General features: G+C 40.6%; 1 protein-coding gene across 3 annotated transcripts in view; it reads left to right on the top strand.

The window, feature by feature from the left end:
- Window positions 1–18,520, top strand: part of rbms3 (RNA binding motif, single stranded interacting protein) — a 294,917-nt gene that overhangs the window by 257,409 nt on the left and 18,988 nt on the right. For all 3 annotated transcript variants that reach the window (XM_073483024.1, XM_073483022.1, XM_073483023.1), the window contains 2 exons: window positions 1,219–1,315; window positions 5,311–5,361. In XM_073483024.1, the coding sequence (XP_073339125.1) occupies window positions 1,219–1,315; window positions 5,311–5,361 (148 nt within the window). The remainder of the gene's footprint in view (window positions 1–1,218; window positions 1,316–5,310; window positions 5,362–18,520) is intronic.

Genomic DNA, 18,520 nt, shown 5'->3' with positions numbered 1-18,520 from the left:
TCCTGAAGTATAAAGCTGCAAAAACAAAGTATGTTTTCTTTTAACTGTTATACCTTTAATGTGAACCTTTAATTTAAAAAGATTAAAGGTGCACTACGTAGTTTTGGGGAAGAAATTTTAATCAGAAGAGAAAGATCTGTTTTTGTTTTTTTTTATGCGTAAACAAACTAAATAAACAAACTCTCTTTGTTTTCATGACTGAATAAACTGAATAAGCAAACTGACCTTAAAGGACAACACAATTTCATAGTTTGTTTATATTTGGTGGACCCTGCCACCTCTCCTAGCTTCAAACAGTTTTCTGGAGACCTTATGTTTCTCTGAGAACAGCTTTTCTATTCAGTTATAGAAGAAAAAAAATATTTCCGAGTTTGTATTATTAACTCGTTAATGTTGTGAAAATTGTGAGTTTGAATTCCTTCTCCAAAACTACATAGTGCCCTCTTAAAATACTACTCTCGAACACAACATGAAGAGGTGATGCAGTATCTTAAAATAGAGTGTGGCGCTGTCAAACCTTGTACATAACTTGTCTAATAACCTCGGCCAGTAATATGATCCTCAGCTCAGGTGACAGAGACTATTGGACATTCCACTTAGTCGCCCAGGGGATCACGTTAACATTCGTTTGCTATAAACCCTTCAGCAATGAGATAAAGTAGCCTAGTCGCCGACCACCTCGCTTCTCCGTGGCTCATGTCAAACCTTAGCTTCTTGAAATGCATTGAGTTTTCTCTCGCCTCAGCATGCGAGCATGCTACTTAAGCCAGCCAGCACGGTACAGTGTAGCCTTAATACTAGAGTCCACATTTTTTTTAAAGTACAGACAACCTCCTACTTTATACGATGACAAAACTCAATTTGATGTGATAAAACCCGACTTTTCAATTGAGAACGCTATAAGCCACTTCATGAAACTTTTATGTGGTGTTTGAAATACAATATATGTGTTTGCCCTGAACAAGCTAAGAGATAAATCCTCAGTGTGTGTGTGTGTGTGTGTGTGTGTGTCTGTTCCAGTGTGGTTTTTCTCTCTCATATAGACAGAGAAACCGTTGTGTATAGACAACGATTAGTTTTATATTAGAGTAAAAGAATTTCATATTAACATAATGTTCAATAAACCAAATATGAATATGACAAATTAATTCTGCTATGTCCTCTCTTCTTCTGTTCCCTCCTCTCTCCACCATCCTTCCCCTCTTTCTCCCGTCTCAGGTTCTACTCCTCGCCTTACAGCATCGCCACCAACCGCATGATTGCACAGACCTCCATCACGCCCTTCATCGCTGCTTCCCCCGTTTCCACATATCAGGTGGGCCATAATGCACTGCATTATGGGCAGATTGCTGTCTGTGTATGTGTAATACGAGGGTTTGCTTTGTGTAGCGGGATTGAAGAGAGGGGGCGGGCTGCGAAACAGCGTGAGGTTCTCTCTCCTTCTCTCATCGTTTCTTCGCCGCTCCAGCTGTGCGAGATGACATCTGTTTCGTAGGCGGCAAACACAACAGGCATCAGAAAACAAGCAACGGAAAAAAAAGAGATTAAAAAAAGGCTGACAGAGTAGAAAAAATAAAATTACCCATCAAGAAAGAAAGTGTCTAGGAAAAACAAACACTTTCCTCCTGCCTAGTTTCCTGACCTCTTTTGTGCTCCCTCAGCTGCTGAAGCAACGACGGCGTGTTTTTATTTATTTGTTTTATTTATTTTTACTAACTTCGATACGATCACTTCCTCTTCCAAAGTGAATTTCCACATTCCTCACGGCTGTGATCTGTGGAGTAATGAAACAGAACAGAACAGTAACGTGAAAATTGGCTGTGTGAGATGTCAAGAGCGTTAACGCTTCCCGTCACCGCGCATTTCACGCAGCACCCTTTTGCCGAATCCAAACATCAAGAGGCGCTGCCACCGTGCCCTCTCGCTCAGACACTATCGTTTAACATCGACTGTGTTTGGTATGCAGAGACAGACAGACGAGGATAGCGAGCAAGAGAAAGGAGATGAAGGATAGATGGGAAAATAGAGGGGACAGATGGAGAGAAAGACAACCAGGGAGAGGAGGAAGGATCGTAGGGGTGGTGGTGATGGCGACGGCTCAGGTGGGGGGATCAGGATAGAGGAGGGGTGTTGCTGAAGGTTGCTGTGCCCGTCTTTGAGGCACGCTTGATTAAAACTCTGGTCCAGTACCTGCGGTGGAGGGGTAGCGGAAAGAGGAGGGGAGAGAAAAGTGGGACAGGGCGCGTCTCTAATCCGCTCTCGGAAGGCTTCCCAAATTGATTTATCAAAAACAATGGCCAGGCTTTTGAGGAATATTAATCCTCACAGTTTCAATATCGGGCAGCTCTGCCACCGCTTCCTGTAATATTGCCCTTCAGCCAGTCACGGCAGGAAGGTGAGTCCTTCATCTTCTGTTCAAGTACAAAGAGACAGAGGAAAAAGAAAAGAGAAGACAAGCCAGGCAGCCACATATGCCAGACGAAAGTAAATCACTTCCTTTTATATTGGAAACTATCGCCTTTGTAATAAAAATCTTAGGGTGAACAGAAATTACTGTATATGCCATTCCTTCTTTTATGTTTATGTTAAGTGGATATTTTTGGAGCTACTAGTTCGATTGCATTGATTTATCAAATCTGCAAATGACCCATGCCAACAGCAGTGTTCTGGTATTCTTTTGGGCCTGGCTCCGGTGAGCTTGAACGATGATTGGCTTTGTTTCCTGGAAAAGAACAGCTTTGATGATTCACATGACAGGAGCCAGTCCAGGCCAGATCACTACCAAGATCTCAGCTGGTGCCGTCAGCCAGCTGCAGCCTGGTTTACATCACTGGCTGTACAGGCTGGCTCACTGGCTGACTAAATATGTGGCTGACTGGTTGATTGTGTGGCTGGCTGGCTCACTAATCAGCTAACTGGCTGGCTGTTTGGCTTTACATGTGATCGGTTGAATATTGGGCCAACTGGCTGACCGAGCAGCTGAATGACCGTCTTTTTGGCTTATTGGCTGGCAGGCTGTTTTAAATGGTAACACAAGCTCTTAGGTTCAGCCAGAGGTAGAGATCTTCTTCCGTCATAAACATTAATAACTGTTGTAATGTAGAATGAGCAAAACCACCTGATGAGAGAACTTAAGTCAGTCGAGACGAGTCCAACTGAAGTCCTCAGGGAAAGTCTTTGGGGTCTCTGAATGCTGAATGCTGCTCAAAACTTTTCCTAATTCCTAGAATTTACTCTCACTTTCTTAAACATTGCCATTTTTGTTAATTTCTCAGGGAATAATGCATGGATCTTGATGAAAAAAGCAGGTGTAATAGGTGGCTGGTTCCTATGAGTGAGTACAAAAGGGGTCTATTGGGCCTTGGTGTAGGTATGCACTCCGCTGAGTGCCATTCTAATGTTTTTTTGCTCTGGAATTTGAGAGGTCAATACTTGAGACTAAATTTAACCTTGAACCCAAATACACACCATATATTTTCCACACCACATGTCCAGTTGAATTCTGGCATTGGGTAAGGCAGAGGTAATGACGAAGAAAGCTGAAAATTTGATTAATTCCCAGAGCTCTGTTACTCTACTCTCTAACTCTACTGGGACTCAGGCCTGGCAGAATATATTAGAGAAGACAGGAATACACAGTGCCAGGGAGCTGGCATCCTAGCTGGCCGTTTTGTGCTGCCCTCCATTTTATGCAAACAGTCAAATTGATCTGAAGCTGACACATTATCAACTCATATATCTGCGCTGCTCTTATTGTTCGAAAAATAAGCAAAACAATAAACAAGCTTTCGCCATGGACCACCAATGAACAGTGAAAAACAATATATAAAATAGTGATTTGCATTAGCATTGCACAAGCTCTCTCCAATATAGAGGCTAAGTCCCGCCCCTTACGGTGTGCCCCATGGGACTTTACTTCCAAAAAATATTGTACCTTAGTCAATAAATGTAATTTATTTTACTTTCAGTCTTTTACTGCAAAAGTTTTATGACAAAATGTGCCTTTATGTGATTCATGGCACAATTCAAACAAGATAAAAACTAATATTTCTCTCTCTCCATAACAACTGTATATGTCCACCAACACGGGAAGGACGTTGCCTCTCTATGTAGTCTGTGCCACTTCATGTAGTATTTTTATTGGCTGGTTTGCAAACATGGGTTGCAGCAGTGGTCACATTTGTGCGATTTTGGTTGTAAATTTCTGATACTGACTCGTCTTTGGTCACCAAAGCTCTAAATCAGCAGTGAGCGGATTTATAATCCAAAGGATCATTTGGGGGAATTTCTAAACATTTTTTTCATAATCGTGAATTTTCGTCTGGAACAGCCCAGTGACACACATTGTAAAGGGGCCTACTACGACTACAGTCTAAGTCTGAAGACTACAGCTCTGCTCTCTATTAAATAACTCACACGATGGTCATGCTGTATCTTAGTTAGGAAATGCCGAAGAGAAGTGATTAAAGATAAGCTTTCTCTGTGTCTATCTGCTGTCCCGTTCAGCTGGGCAGAACAAATACGGCCATGTATAAACAAACAGACTTGGCTTCATGTTATAGAATATCAAGCTTGTTTAGGTGTGCATCCAAATCACGCATTTGGGTTGGCTCAGAGGATTGATTGCTCTTATAGCAGATTATTCCATGTTTGTCTTTGTTTAATCTAATCATTTTACCAGGATCAGTGGCCAGCCTGTGTGTTTGTCTGCTACAAGCTGTCTAATTCCTCTCTCCAGCACATCCAAAAGCTGTGTTTGTTCCTCCATTTTCCCAGTCTCTTGATTATTGTCTCTGTCACTGTTTCACCATCTTTTTAACTTTCTCATCCACGTTTGTAAATATGCATGTCTGTATATGTTTTCCCCTGGTAACAGGTTGGCATACCTCTGAAATCTGGTCCACAATAAAGAAGAGTTCTGTCTGGCCCTTTTTACATTCCTTCTCTTTCTGTTTAATTTTATTTTTACTTTTAAATAATAAGCTGCCTGTCCCTTAATTTCCCCTGATTATAGAGAAGGAACCTAATGTAAGGTCTCCGTGCACAAGTCATACTGTTGGCAATAATGAGAAGGCAGAGGGAGATTTGCTGCCTCCAGACTTTCAGATTCTTCTTGTAATTCTTTGGCACAGCTTAATCTTTGTAAAGTTCAGCCATTTTGGTGCATTAAAACCAGCGCAATCATTTTAAAACCTCCAGACTTGAGAGTTTTTGAACATATTGTGAATATTTGATCAGCGTTTAATGCTTCATGCGGGATACTACTTGGATCTGACTAGCTCATTTTAAATTTCATGTGTTTCTCCTCAGGTCCAGAGTACGTCATGGATGCCTCATCAACAATATGTTATGCAACCTACAGTAAGTACTCTACCATTCACCTGCAGTAGCTGCCCAGGAGTCCCCACTGGGGCCCACTGTTAGTTAAAAATCTATGGGTTGTCTCCAGTTTCTCCTGTCTGCACAGTGTTTAACCGGAGTTGTTGAAAGGTTTTAGGAGGAACTCGTTACAAGAAGTTTATTTGAGCTGAAAATAGTTCATAACACGGAGGATTTTTGTTACATTTAGAGCAATACAAATGATCAGGAAAAATAGACTCTGTTTGGAAAAACGTTTTCCTCCTCTGTCGGAGGTTAAATGTTAAACCAACTTAACTTCATTCGTACCATTACAGTCCCACATAAAATCTTCTGATAGCTAAATGATTGCACCGCTTTTGTCTGCAGTTACTATATGCAGCTCTGTAAAGGCATATTACCCCAATTCTGATAGCCACATGTCTCCATCTTTCCTAAGTATATGAACACATTTAGTTATTTTTTTGGTCGGGAGTTTATAGGTGTTGAATGTGCCAGGAAGCAATTCAACATAATTTACCAGACCACAGCACAATACAGACAGGCTGTAGTCTGTTGCTCTGGGTTACCAGCCCAGACAGCAGACAGGGAAATATTAATATTAATTACATTTTTTCACAAATAACACAGGCTGCCACAGTGCCACTGACATAGTCACATGGCATCAAATGTTTTTCAGTCATCCTAGTTGGAGAGTACAGAACATTTGTCTTCTACAACTCCAACATTTTTATTTTATGTCACTCGGTCCGCAAAGAATATCCACACAATATGTTCTTCACTGGTGAAATCACAGTTTCCTTCTAGGGAAGTTTTCACAAGTCAGACAACAAATGTTAATGTTTCTAGGATGTTTTCAGAGACTCAAATAACCCAGTGTTCCTAATCACCCTTTAGATTTAAGTTTTTCTGTAACGTACCAACGGTGTTGTTTTGGAAAACATCCCAGATTTGCCTCCTGAATGTTTTGCCAACATTAGCAGTTCAGTAAATTGTTATAAGGTTGAGCTTTAATTGATCCTAGCACCATGAGCGTTCTCGTTTTGTTGCATAGAGGTTTTAAAACATTCTGCCAGAGGCTTTTATGTTTGCTTGAGGCTTTTTGTGGCCCCTGAAGCACATTCAGTGTACGTTGTACTTCATTGTTCTAAACGAGTCTGGGGCACATGTGATAGATTCTTTACAATCATTAAAAGGTTGCTCTGTGCCATAGACACAAATTAGTCGATGTTTTTACTTAAAATCTGCTATAATACTGTGCCCTGTAGTACAATAGTGCACTTGAGTATTTCACACAGCAGAGTGAAGCATATTATTGTAAAATTGTGCAATATTACTGTGAAATGTTCTTCAGTATGATACATAATAATTGTATAAACATTATATAACTTCATTGATGCTGTAAATGATTCTATCTTTGGAAATTAATGTTCCACCCGGAGGATAACATCAATTATTATTTTGCTGAAGTTACTTGAATGAATCATAGAGCCACATAATTTAACTCATGCTTTAGTTTCAGAGTTCACTGTTGTATTGTAATGAGTTAATGAATTTGCAAGCAGGGAGAGAAGGTAACACATAACTATCAGGATTTCTGACCTGAAATATGTGGGAAATATCTTGCAACTGTTAAGATGATCTTAACATAACTTAAGCTGAGCATGCCGCACATACAGAAAGCTCAGATTCTTGACATGGCAAACCATTTCAAGGTAAAACCACATCAGCAAGGTACAATCAACAAACAAACAAACAGTAAGCCAACAAACTAGCATGTACGAAGTTTTGCCATATGAGCTTCTATGCCCATCCTAGAGCATACAACCGCCAATGAGTGATTGTCTAGACAAGTGACCCACCCTCTCTTCTTTCACTTACACTTACAGAGCTTCTGACGCCTTCAGGAACACGGTTCAGTTTACAACCTTTAAAAAGAGCACAAAACCATGCCTGTACTGGGATTGGCGTTTTAGGATTATTTTACATACATTTCCATGCATAAGAACAGGTCGTATAATGAAATACACACTATAGTTAGCAAATATCAATCTGAAATCCTCCATAATGATACGAAAAAATCTGAATCTTTCTTATGTATTTGTGTTGTTATTCATGAAAACAATAACTGCATCACCAGTTTCAAATTGTTTAAATGTTTTATGAATTATAATCTCCGGAAAACATTATCATCGTAGTGTGTTTCTTTAGCACTTGGTCAGTTTTGTTGTTGTTTTTAACAGTCAAATTGGAAAATTATGTTTGCCACGAGCATTCCTTGAAAGTGTCAATAGCATTGTTAGCCTGAGTCAAAAAAGACAACTGCTTGCGAGTCCCTGTGTCTGAACAAATTGGGAAACACTGGACTCTCCAGCTGGTGGTCAAGCACTCACTCACTGGAGGGAGTGCTCAACCAGCCGCGTGGCTCCCCGCCGTGGCCATTTACCACTCAGTCCTTCCCATCTCACTTCCACTCCCGCTGTGGGACAGTGAACATGTAATCTGGTCGCAGCAGGCCACCAGCCAGGCAGAGTCACACAAACACACACTACGCCCAGCTGCAGCTGCCCTCCAAGCCACTCAGTTTGCCTTTCAGCCACAGCCACCTCCTGTCATCCCTACGAGTATCTTCACTCACCCAGCCTTCTCTTCCCTGCTGTAGCTTGCTACCTTTCGCAGTCAGGGCTGCACTTTTTGGTGACACCTTCACACAAGATTAAAGCTAGCTCACTAACAAGCTAACTATTTTTGCTGCTGAGTCTGCCTGTTGTGAGAGTGAAGATGTCGTGTGGGTTGCAGACAGTTTTACAAGGTGAATGACAAGAATGAGATATCTGAAGGTGTAACTGCTCAGCATGTGCCGTGCGGTCTATTTGTGTGTGGGCTTGTATGTGTCTGCTCCTGCATACACAGTACATGTGTCCGTTCGTCTAAAGTATATCAACCCATGTGTTTATTTGAATGTGCATGCCATTACTTCTTCATCCTTTGCCAGTTTAGTCACATGTTGTTATGGTTTGTCTGTCAGTACGCAGACAGAACATACACAGCTTCATCTGCAATGTTTGTGTAACTGCTCATGTTTGTATGCACCGTATGTGTTATGTAGTGCCATATGTGTGGTCCATACTGGTGTTTCCTATCAAGCCTGTGCGGCTGCCTGACGGACCTCCATCTTCCAGCCTTATGTCACGAGGCTTCTTGGAGCCATTGGCAGTAGCCAGTGGCTGCATTGTGCTGTTGGTGTACATCTCATCATGCCTTCATGCCAGCAGTAACCATGTGGCCATATCCGTCCCCGTGGCCCCATCCCCATTGTGTTCCAGTGGCTCTCTGTCACCAAACGGCTGCTAGGTGCTAACCCCAGCTGTCACTCCCGTCAGTGGATAGCTACCAGTCTGTCTCCCTTTATGACCCACGCTCCTATCCGCCAACCAGCTACATACACAGCAGACCGCCCCTTACACACACACAGCCTGCCACCAGCTCAGTAAATCACATCAAATTAGCCAAGCATGCTAGCTTCAAGAGCTCAGGGGCCCACTCAAAGCATTAAAAACCAATTGATTGTGCTGCAATTCGGTGGCTCCCTCCTCGTGTCATGTGTTAAACCAATGGAGCGTTGTGCAACGGCGCTCCTGGTGTCCATGCAATATGGAGGCGGCCAGGCATGGAAGGGGAAGGGGTCACAGCTAGCCAGTCAGACTGTGTAGAATATAGCAGTATAGAATAGAAACGGCCTACGTGTGTATTATAAAAATGTATTGGCACATGGAAAGGAAATGATTCACAAAAGAAATGACAAGCTATCAAATTATTCTCCAGTTTCCAGTCTCCTGGTGTCACCAGAGACAGGTTTGTATTAAGTCTCCGTAGTACAATAATAGTTGTACAACACAGTTAATTAAACTAGAAAACCTATTCCACAAGAGTAATCGTAAAAAAAGTTAAACACATAACAATTAGCCCAGCAGTAAATTAACATTTAGGCTAACTGGAGTGTCTCATTAGCAACACAGAGGCAATGTCGGTTCAACTGCATTTGAGCACAATTTTGACATACTTTTACTTTAATTAAGTACACTGAAAAAATATGCATATCAATGACCAGTCCAAAGCACACCTGTGCACTAACCATGTTATTTAATCAGCATCTTGACATGCCGCACCAGTCAGGGATCAGGATGAATTATCTCAGCTAAGGAGAAGTGCCCATTTTTATTTTTTTTCTAGTGTGTTTCCATTTTCTGCTACTCCACTGCGTTTAATTGGGAAATATTGTACTCTTATGTTGCTATTCATATTAATAATACAAAATGTAATCAATTAATAAATAGATCATGATGTAATATTATAGATTAAGATAAAACTTTATTGATCCTGAGGGATGAATTCACAATATAATTAGTTAAAATTAGCTCCACTTCTACAAGCTGACACATCATTCATTATTACAGTTGCAACACAGCAGCCTCAGTAATATTATCTCATTAATATCTTGCTTGGTTACCAGCAAACATCAGAACAAAACATTTTTCAGGTCCACTTGAAGTAGGACTTTACATTTTGTAAATGACTGTAAATATATAGAATAGGTAAGACATATCTAAAAGTTAAATACTGTACTGTTAAATACTTTATATACTGTAAATCTTCTTGTACAGATATAAGATATAACTAACATATATGCCTAAACCGTTCCAAATGCAAAATTATATAAAGACCAGGTTACTTCATGATTCTCTGGTGAGATAAATGACTGATTTGTTTTGTTATATATTCCTGTGAAAGCTACGGCATTACTCTCCCACTTGAGCCTTAAAAATATCACTCATCCTGTATTTATGCCTGGCATGAGAGCAATCATGATAGATAATCTGGGTGAGGAGCTTCTACTGAGAAAAAGGAACTTGCTAAGAAATTATTTTCTGACCTTAACAGTGTTACGTACAGCAGCTCTCAGGATAAATTCAGCTTGTTTGAAAAATGGTGTCGGTAGAGCTATAGTTAAAAACCTTGTTAATTAGCTGCATTGATTTGTTTACTTATTTTGATGTTTTTTCTTGCCTTTGTAAACAGTGTTAAACAATACCGGTAATTTGTTGGGAATAACAGATGATGTATTGAATGGCAGTAAATTATACTTAGTTGAAGTTGAGAACAACTTGACCGTGAGTTTGCTCGTTGCACAGTAAACAGAGAGAGTTGCAGCATGTACCGCTTCGGCAAAGGTGTTTGTTTTTATCAGACTAGATTAAGTTTGACAGGTCCATCCATACGAAACTGGACTTCATCCCGCAGAGGAGCCGGCACTTTGTTAGCAGTAAGAGAGAGAGGGTGAGGAGAGAACGGTTTTCAAAATTTGTTTATCCCCAATTAATGGGCGAGATTCACTCGCTGTGGAACTTGATAGAAAGTGACAGTGTTTTTTAAAGTGGACAGCTAAATGAGTTTGCAGCTTGTTCTTCCAGACGCCGTTTTTCTTTCTGTTTATCATCCGTCTTCCCTTTTTTTTCTCTCTTCGTCTCTCATACTGTCTCTCAGATCCTCTAATGCCGTGCTCTGTTTGTCAGTTAGGCGTGGCATGTCAGAACAGCGTGACTGCTCGCCTTTGGTGCTCTGCTCTTTTGGTCAGTGCTGTACAAGTCAGCAGACCTTGTAGAGAAGGGAGAGAAGAACTAAAGGCCTCAAAAGACAAACAAAGCAAAGTAGCTCACACACAGATGCACAAACACACATATTGTTTCAGTTCAGAAACACTTTCTTAATGGTAAATCTCACTTGCGTACAGATCATCAATCACACACACAGAGACTCTCAAATTCATTTCGCACTCAGTGTCGGAGTAGCTGCAGTGCCAGCCAAGCGCAGCATTGCTGTCTTTCCCCATGACTTATCCATCCCCTCTTTTTTTCCTTTCTCCTCACTGTGAACTGTATGTGCTTCGAGTGTGTATTTGCCGGAGTGCATTGGCCCTTACATCCTGGAGGTGAATTATTGAATTCCTCTCCATTGCACCCCAGCCAGTTCTCCCTGGCTTCGGCTTTGAATAGACGCTTGCGGGGCCTTTTAGAATTGAACCATAACTATCTGCCCTCATCGGATGGAGGTGAATCTGTGCACTGTGTGATACCCATCTCCCTCGCTTGACATGAAAAACGCTCGGCGGATTCAGAAGGGGAACATTATGTCGGCCTCATGGATTTGACTGGCGAGGCAGAATTTGAGACGGGGCTACGGTCGTCCTTGAGTTGCTCTCGCTGCTCTTTCTCCCCCCTTTCTATCTCTTCATCCCTCTCTTTCTATACATCTCCCTCTCATTCCTCCCTGTTTTTGCCTCTAGAGTCTCTCTGTTCTCTGCTGCCCTTTCAGAGTACAACTGCAGCTACTGTGCCGGTGCCAGCAAAAAATCGTCTGTTCAGGGTTAAAGTTTCATTCATATAAGAGAGATATTGTTGCGGTGCCACAGGGTGACTGATAGAGAGATTGAGCTGCTGCATTTTCGCTATAAGCTTTTGGATATTACCTCGGAAAAATCTTGCGATGGAAGCAAAAATACATTTTGAGACTAAAGCTGATATGCTTTGGTGGACAGGCTGTATTAGCTGGCTCTGTTTTTTTTAATTGGATTTCTGATCTTTTTTTTCTTTTGGAAATAGAGTAAATATTCTGGAGAGATCCTCGTGTGTGAAATGATCCATTTGTCTACGAAAGGCAGTCAGAGAACGGTTGATCTGAGCGTGGAGAGGAATGGACCTCCCATGAAGACATGACAAATACTGTTACATGCTTCATCTAGCACCCTTATCCTCTCTCAAAGACGCACAATGCACACACACACACACACACACACACACACACACACACACTTCAAAAGTCATCCAGATATCTTGTCCTCTTTAATGAGGACAAGTTAATTGTTTCTTTTTGGTAATAACCTCATTAGTATGAGCATTTTTAATCATGAGCAGCATTAATAGGGATCAAAATAATAGTTTGGATCTCTCTTGTACTCACAGACGCACATACAGTTATTCATGCACAACAAAGCAACACGACCAGTAAGTAGGGATGAACAATGGTGAATTTTTTTCAGACAGTACTTGGGGCTGGGTGTCATTTAAAAATGTTCAATACTGGTACCAGAACCAAGAGACCCTTTTTCACGGCAGCCATATTAACATGAAATAGAAGGTAGACACAGGTTTAATTAATGACTTCCGTTCCATTTGGTGTAGTGGAGACTTTCTAGTGAGCCAACATGCACAATAGCAGCACCTTGACTCTGTTTGACCTGAATGGGACATAATCTTAATTAGTATCACTAGTAACACCTCCTGTTTAATGTCAAAGTGACTGCTGTGAAAAAAGTCCATGCTTTGACTTCGATACCAGTCCCTGAGAGGCTCAAAGCAGTTTCATAACACAAAAAAATATACCTGTTTACCACAGTGTGGTGAGCCCCGTCTCTGACCGTGGCCGAGTGTTTTTCCTGCATGCCTCGAGACAGCCAATCAACAGCCCTATTAGGTCTCAGCCTGACAAGCATGCTGCTTGCTTATTGGCTCAGTGACGCGGTGAGAATAACTCCCGAGGTATCAAAATTTGGTATTGAATGACAAGATGTTTATTGATACTCGATGGAATCGAGGCTTTTCAGTTGGTGCCATAAAAGTATCGAAGTTCGGTTCCCAGCCTGACCAATATTAATAACCGATAATTACCTGCTTCTCATGGCAGATACAGATAAGGTAACTGATGTTTTCACATTTTTGTATCTTAAAAAGAAGGTATTTTTTTATTTCTCAGGTAATAATGCATTGATCTAGGTAAAAGAAAAAAATCAGGCGTAATTAGGTGACTGGTATCTGGGACTTTTGGGTCATTCTAGTTTGATCTATAATTGTAGCCTACAGCACCTCACATTTCAACTGCTTTATTATTAAAGATACAGGTTTCAGTGCTAAAACATTTTTTGACTGTTAACATAATCTGCATCCTCTGAGATATTGCACCTGATTGACAGACAAATGAATCAATAAGTGGAAGGAGACTGATCAATCATCACTCTTGTTTTCATTTCATTGTGGAGGATAAACAGCTACACCGTAGATAAACATCTGGGCAGGAGGTGAACAATCCGTCACCGATGTCTGTCTCCACATGTTAATCTGTTAACATACATCCTTGTGGCCCCTCAGCTGTTTCATTTCCACAGTAACTATCCCCTCCCTGTAGGTTCTTGTCAAGTTTGCAGTGAAGCTTTTCAAAACCTTTTAAAAAATGAGATTTCTAAATTTAAACATGACTGCCAAGGCCACGATAAGCCGCTATCTGCATCAATGTCAACTTATGAAGCTTCATTCATTGCTATTATCAGTGTGCATTTCCCTGCTTCTTAAAGTTGTGTAAAATGAGCAGTTCTCTTCCCTGGCTTAGTCTATGATACGCTTTGTGTTGTCGACAGTCTGTGTCGGTAAGAGTAGGGCAGCCCTGGTAGTCTCTTAGCCCCGAGGAGGGATTCGTGCTTTGGATTAGCGTGAAAGACCCTGGATGCTGCCTCCCTTTTTTGGGCTTACACGAACAAAAAGGTGCCTGAGGGTATTGGGAAACTGTGGTCACAGCCGAGGTAGGTGAAGGCAAAGTTATGGGCAGCTTTTGTAACAAACACAGAATAATAATTAAAAGCACACGCATTCAGATCATGCTGGAACATTTAAATATAGATGAAAGAAAAAGGCATATACACACACTATACTGATATTAAAAATTCCATAATTCCTTGTGTAATTTTGTGGTTTCTACGGCCGCAGTTTCATAGCCCACAGTTTATAAGCTTCAGGTGTGCAGGCCTGGAGTATTAGGGGTCCCTGGCATTCTGTACTGTATACGGTTACCAGTCAATCACCAGCAGATGTGCTATAACACCAGGCTTTCCAAACCAATAACGACTGAGTGAATAAGCTCAGTCTGTGTGTGTCTCGCTGGAGATGAAGAAATGTATATGTATTACTCTGCAGTGTGTGTGTCATATTTACCTCGACAAAAAACACACTAACACATGCACACACACACCCCCAGCATCAGTATCCAAACCACTAAACCTCACATGGAGAAACCAACTGTCAAACACAGCGAGGAATGTGTTGAGTCGAGCGCGGGTCCTCTTTCATGTGGACGACACAAGTGATGCTTTGTTTGAGTGGAAGACGGAGGAACACAGCCTCTGTCATTGTTTCACGTTCTTGAGGCTTTTAATGTGCCTCTTCGGTCTTTTTTTCCCTCCAAGTTTTCATGCTTCACCTGTCGGGAAAGCTGCACTCACTTTGAAAAATGTTGTTCACGCCCCATTCTTATTTCTTACCAGGCTTTTACTGATTCGGTGGACAATGTCTGAACAGTACTCTTCGCTAGTTTCAATAGTCACATGCCTTCTTGCCAGCAGTGAGACATCAGGGCCTACAAGGTCAGGATCGGTGTGTGAGCTTCTCTTTGTGGCCTCAGGCTGCTTTCAGTTAGAGCGAGGGCATCGCCACCGCCTGAAGGTAGTGATATCTCAGCACCAGTTTCAAGCAACAATGTAGATAGGCAATAATGTTGGATATTATAACCTGCAGCAGCAATAGAGATGAGCGAAATGGCTCGCTGTAGGGATGCTTTCATCAGGGTTTTTTAGGGCTGATGCTGATCAGTTTTGAAGTCAATATGTTTTACAGGAATTTAATAGGAAGCTTCTTGCTAAGACATCCTGTAAAAATGTTTTCCTCATTTGTAAGGTTCCATTAATTATTTTTTCACTCTACATATGATCCAGATTACTGTCTTTTCACTTTGAGCAGAGATTTAAGTGCATATCCTAATACTCTATGGTCACACATTCCATCTTTAGCAGTTTTGTTTCTTGCCGTGTCTTTCCCCCCTCTAGTGAAAACTGTGTATTTCTTCTCGTTCTTACAGTTGAATGTTTGAGCTTAAGCAGAAGGCTGTTTTCACATTCATTGTTGAAAGTTTACATTTTCTTAATGCTCATTGGAAAGCTGATTTTAAGAGGCAGGCTTTTAATTTTGATTTGTGACATCACAAATAGTTTGGATCATCATTAATAAATGTTTAATTTAAGTTTATTAAACCTAGGTTAATAGTTAACAATGAAATGCTTTATAAACCATTTATGAAGCAATTGTAAATGTTAGTAAATCAGTTGCAACTTTAATATAAACAGTTGCTTAATAAATGGTTTATAAAGCATTTCAGTGTTTGTTAAAATTGAAACAACTATTAACTAAAGTTTCTTTAACTATAAATTTACCATTTATTAATGAAGGGAATTATAAAGTGTAGCTAAAATTCTTGCCATGATACATCAGAATCAGAATCTGGTTTATTGCCACGTAGGTTTTTTATTTTTTGTTTTTTCCTTGGCATTTTTGGTGTATAATTATAAACATTGCAGACAGACAAAATATGAAGAAAGATAAAATACAAGTACTGCAAGTCAAGCTTCAAAAGAAAATAAAAAAAATTACTTGAAAATATGAAAAAACATTATAGAAATATATTACAATATGTTAATTAAATGGAAGAGCTGTACAGTTTTGTGCAGGAATGTTTAAAAGTTCACAGTATGCAGTTTAAGAATATTTGAAATTTGTTTATATAATGCATTGTGTCAGACGTAGGCGTAGATGTTACGTTAATGTAACGTGTTGTGTCTGTCTTTCCTGCTCGCCTCATAGTCAGATGGTTGTAAACAGAAAGGCCACATTTTAAATTTGCATTCTGAAAACTGGATAAAATTCTGTGCAGCAAGAAACCAAATACTGAATTCCATAAGCGTGACGCTATCAACCGAACATACTGCCTTCCCGACTGCATCTTGAGTCTGTGTAGGGCTCGACAGGAATGTAAAACGCTTCACGTGGTGGAGCTCTTTTAGTCGTAATGGATCAGGCAGTAAAAACACTCACTATCTGTGTGACTTTTATGTATTCTCCTTACACATTTTACAATAGTTATTTCTGATCAGCAACTCGAAAGACAAAGTGATGATTATGAGCTGATACCGATCAGCACTCCATCAGTTAGAGTGTTTCTATTTACTTGTAATGAGCGGCCATTAAAAAACACGGCTGGTTGTAAGATTTTTTACAAGTTTTCTTATTTACTGTACGTTGTCTGCAGTCGTTGAGTGTATATCAGCCTATTTAACAACCAGGGGGATGATGTCGTCTGTCTCCTGTCTGGACCAGGATCAATACCATCTTAAGCAAGATGGGTTTTTCACAGACACACACACACACACACACACACACACACACACCAAAACATATGCATGCATTGAGGAGATCTGTAAACATCATCTCATACATTTGTATCAGATTTGTCTGTAGCATCCATTATCTTGCTCTTTCTCTGTCTCTCTCAGGGGACAAATCAAAAACACATATTGTCTATTTGTGTCAGTCCCTTTCTCATTTTCTGTCCTCTCTAGTCGGACAGACACACGACGCGACAGACACCCACATACACACACACACACTAAAACCCCCTCTCTCACAGACACTCAGTCTCACAAACACAGAAAATCGAAATCACAAATCGGCTTAACTCTCCCTGACACGTCTGTGAATTAAGCCTTTCCGTTGCTCTCCCTTTCCCATTATAAAGGCATTGTCAGAGGCTGAATCGGTAACAGGTAGCCCACAGCTCCTGCTACCTCCCTCTCGCTCCTCTCTTTCTCTTTCCTTCTCTCCTCCTTGCCTTCTCTTCTTCTTCTTTGTCATCTCTGCCTTTCTCCCCATGTGTTCCTCAGCCTCCTCTCTCTAATTCTCTCTCCTCCCTCTCCCTGTCCGTCTCCTCTCGCTCCTGTCTTCCTCATGACCTCCATCAGCTCTCTCCTTAATCATCCCTCTCCTGTCCTCACGCAGTCTTTCTGTCTGTCTCCTCTTTTCCCCTCTCCTTTTTTTTCTCGTCCGTCACAGCCAGCGGTGAAACGGAACTAAGCACTAGGCATTTTCATTTTTCGCTACTTTAAACTTCAGCTCCACTACATTTCAGAGAAAAATGTTGTCCTTATTACTCCACTGCATTTACGTGACAGCTATAGATACACATTACTTTGCAGGTTCAGATTTTCCACACAAATTGGATAAGAGATGAGTTTTACATTGGGGTATCGTTAAAGTAATGGATCTGCATTGCTTGAGTAAAGTATGCCACGTCCTTCCTATGTTCTTAGTAATTAGTAGATTTCATTTCATTTTCATTTATCCATTTTATTTCTTAGGGACAGTACATATTAATATAACATATAATATTAGTATTACTGTAAATATGTCAGAATTAGCCAAGAGGCTAGTTTTCATCCGTAGTCCCTGGTCAGATGTATAGTTGGCAACCTAAAATCGAGAAAGAAGTTTTAAAACAACAATCATGATGTAAGGTATGTCAATGACAGCAATAAAAACAGAGCAAATGAGAGTGTAACAAAGCAACGACTGTGTGTAGGTCTCTACGGAGCATGTGCAAATGTTCGAAAACACGAGGGGCTAGGGTGAGGGCAGATAGACCACTAGTTAGCTGATCGTGGATGGTGGGTCGCCAAATATACTTAGGCTGCTGTTAATAAACCTGGGTGGCCTGCCCAAGTAAAGTCTATGTGTGGGAAACACTACATTCAGTTGACCAGAAGCCCATTTGTCAGGTTACCCATTCTTCAGAAAACAAAAGCCCACTGCTCTTAATATCTTTATCTTTAGTTTATTTGGACATGCAGGAAAGTCAGGTAACCTTTGTGGCCATGGTAACAATAATACAGCCATCCATGTTTCGTTATTTTTTTTATTTTTTTTAAACAATGACAATAAAAATCTATTCTATTCTATAAACTCTTGATTACCTTTGTGAAACAGAAGGAGTTTGACTGGGTTTAGGCACCAAAACTACTTGGACAAGTTAAGGAAAAGATGACGGTTTGGGTTCACGTAAGCACAGTAGTTAAATCATTGAAGTGAGTAACATAAGTTGTTGATACCAGAGTGTGGGCCGTTAATAATATTCATCAATTAATCTGATTATGCAATTCTAACAACATTATATTGTTGTTCAGGCTGATGTTATAAGCATAATTTGTTGTCAAGTCAAGACTAATTTGAGGCACATT

The sequence above is a fragment of the Pagrus major genome, chromosome 16, assembly GCF_040436345.1.
Source record: "Pagrus major chromosome 16, Pma_NU_1.0".
Classification (NCBI taxonomy): domain Eukaryota; kingdom Metazoa; phylum Chordata; class Actinopteri; order Spariformes; family Sparidae; genus Pagrus; species Pagrus major.
Note: the sequence above shows the minus strand (reverse complement) of the source record. Positions and strands in the feature narration are given on the sequence as shown.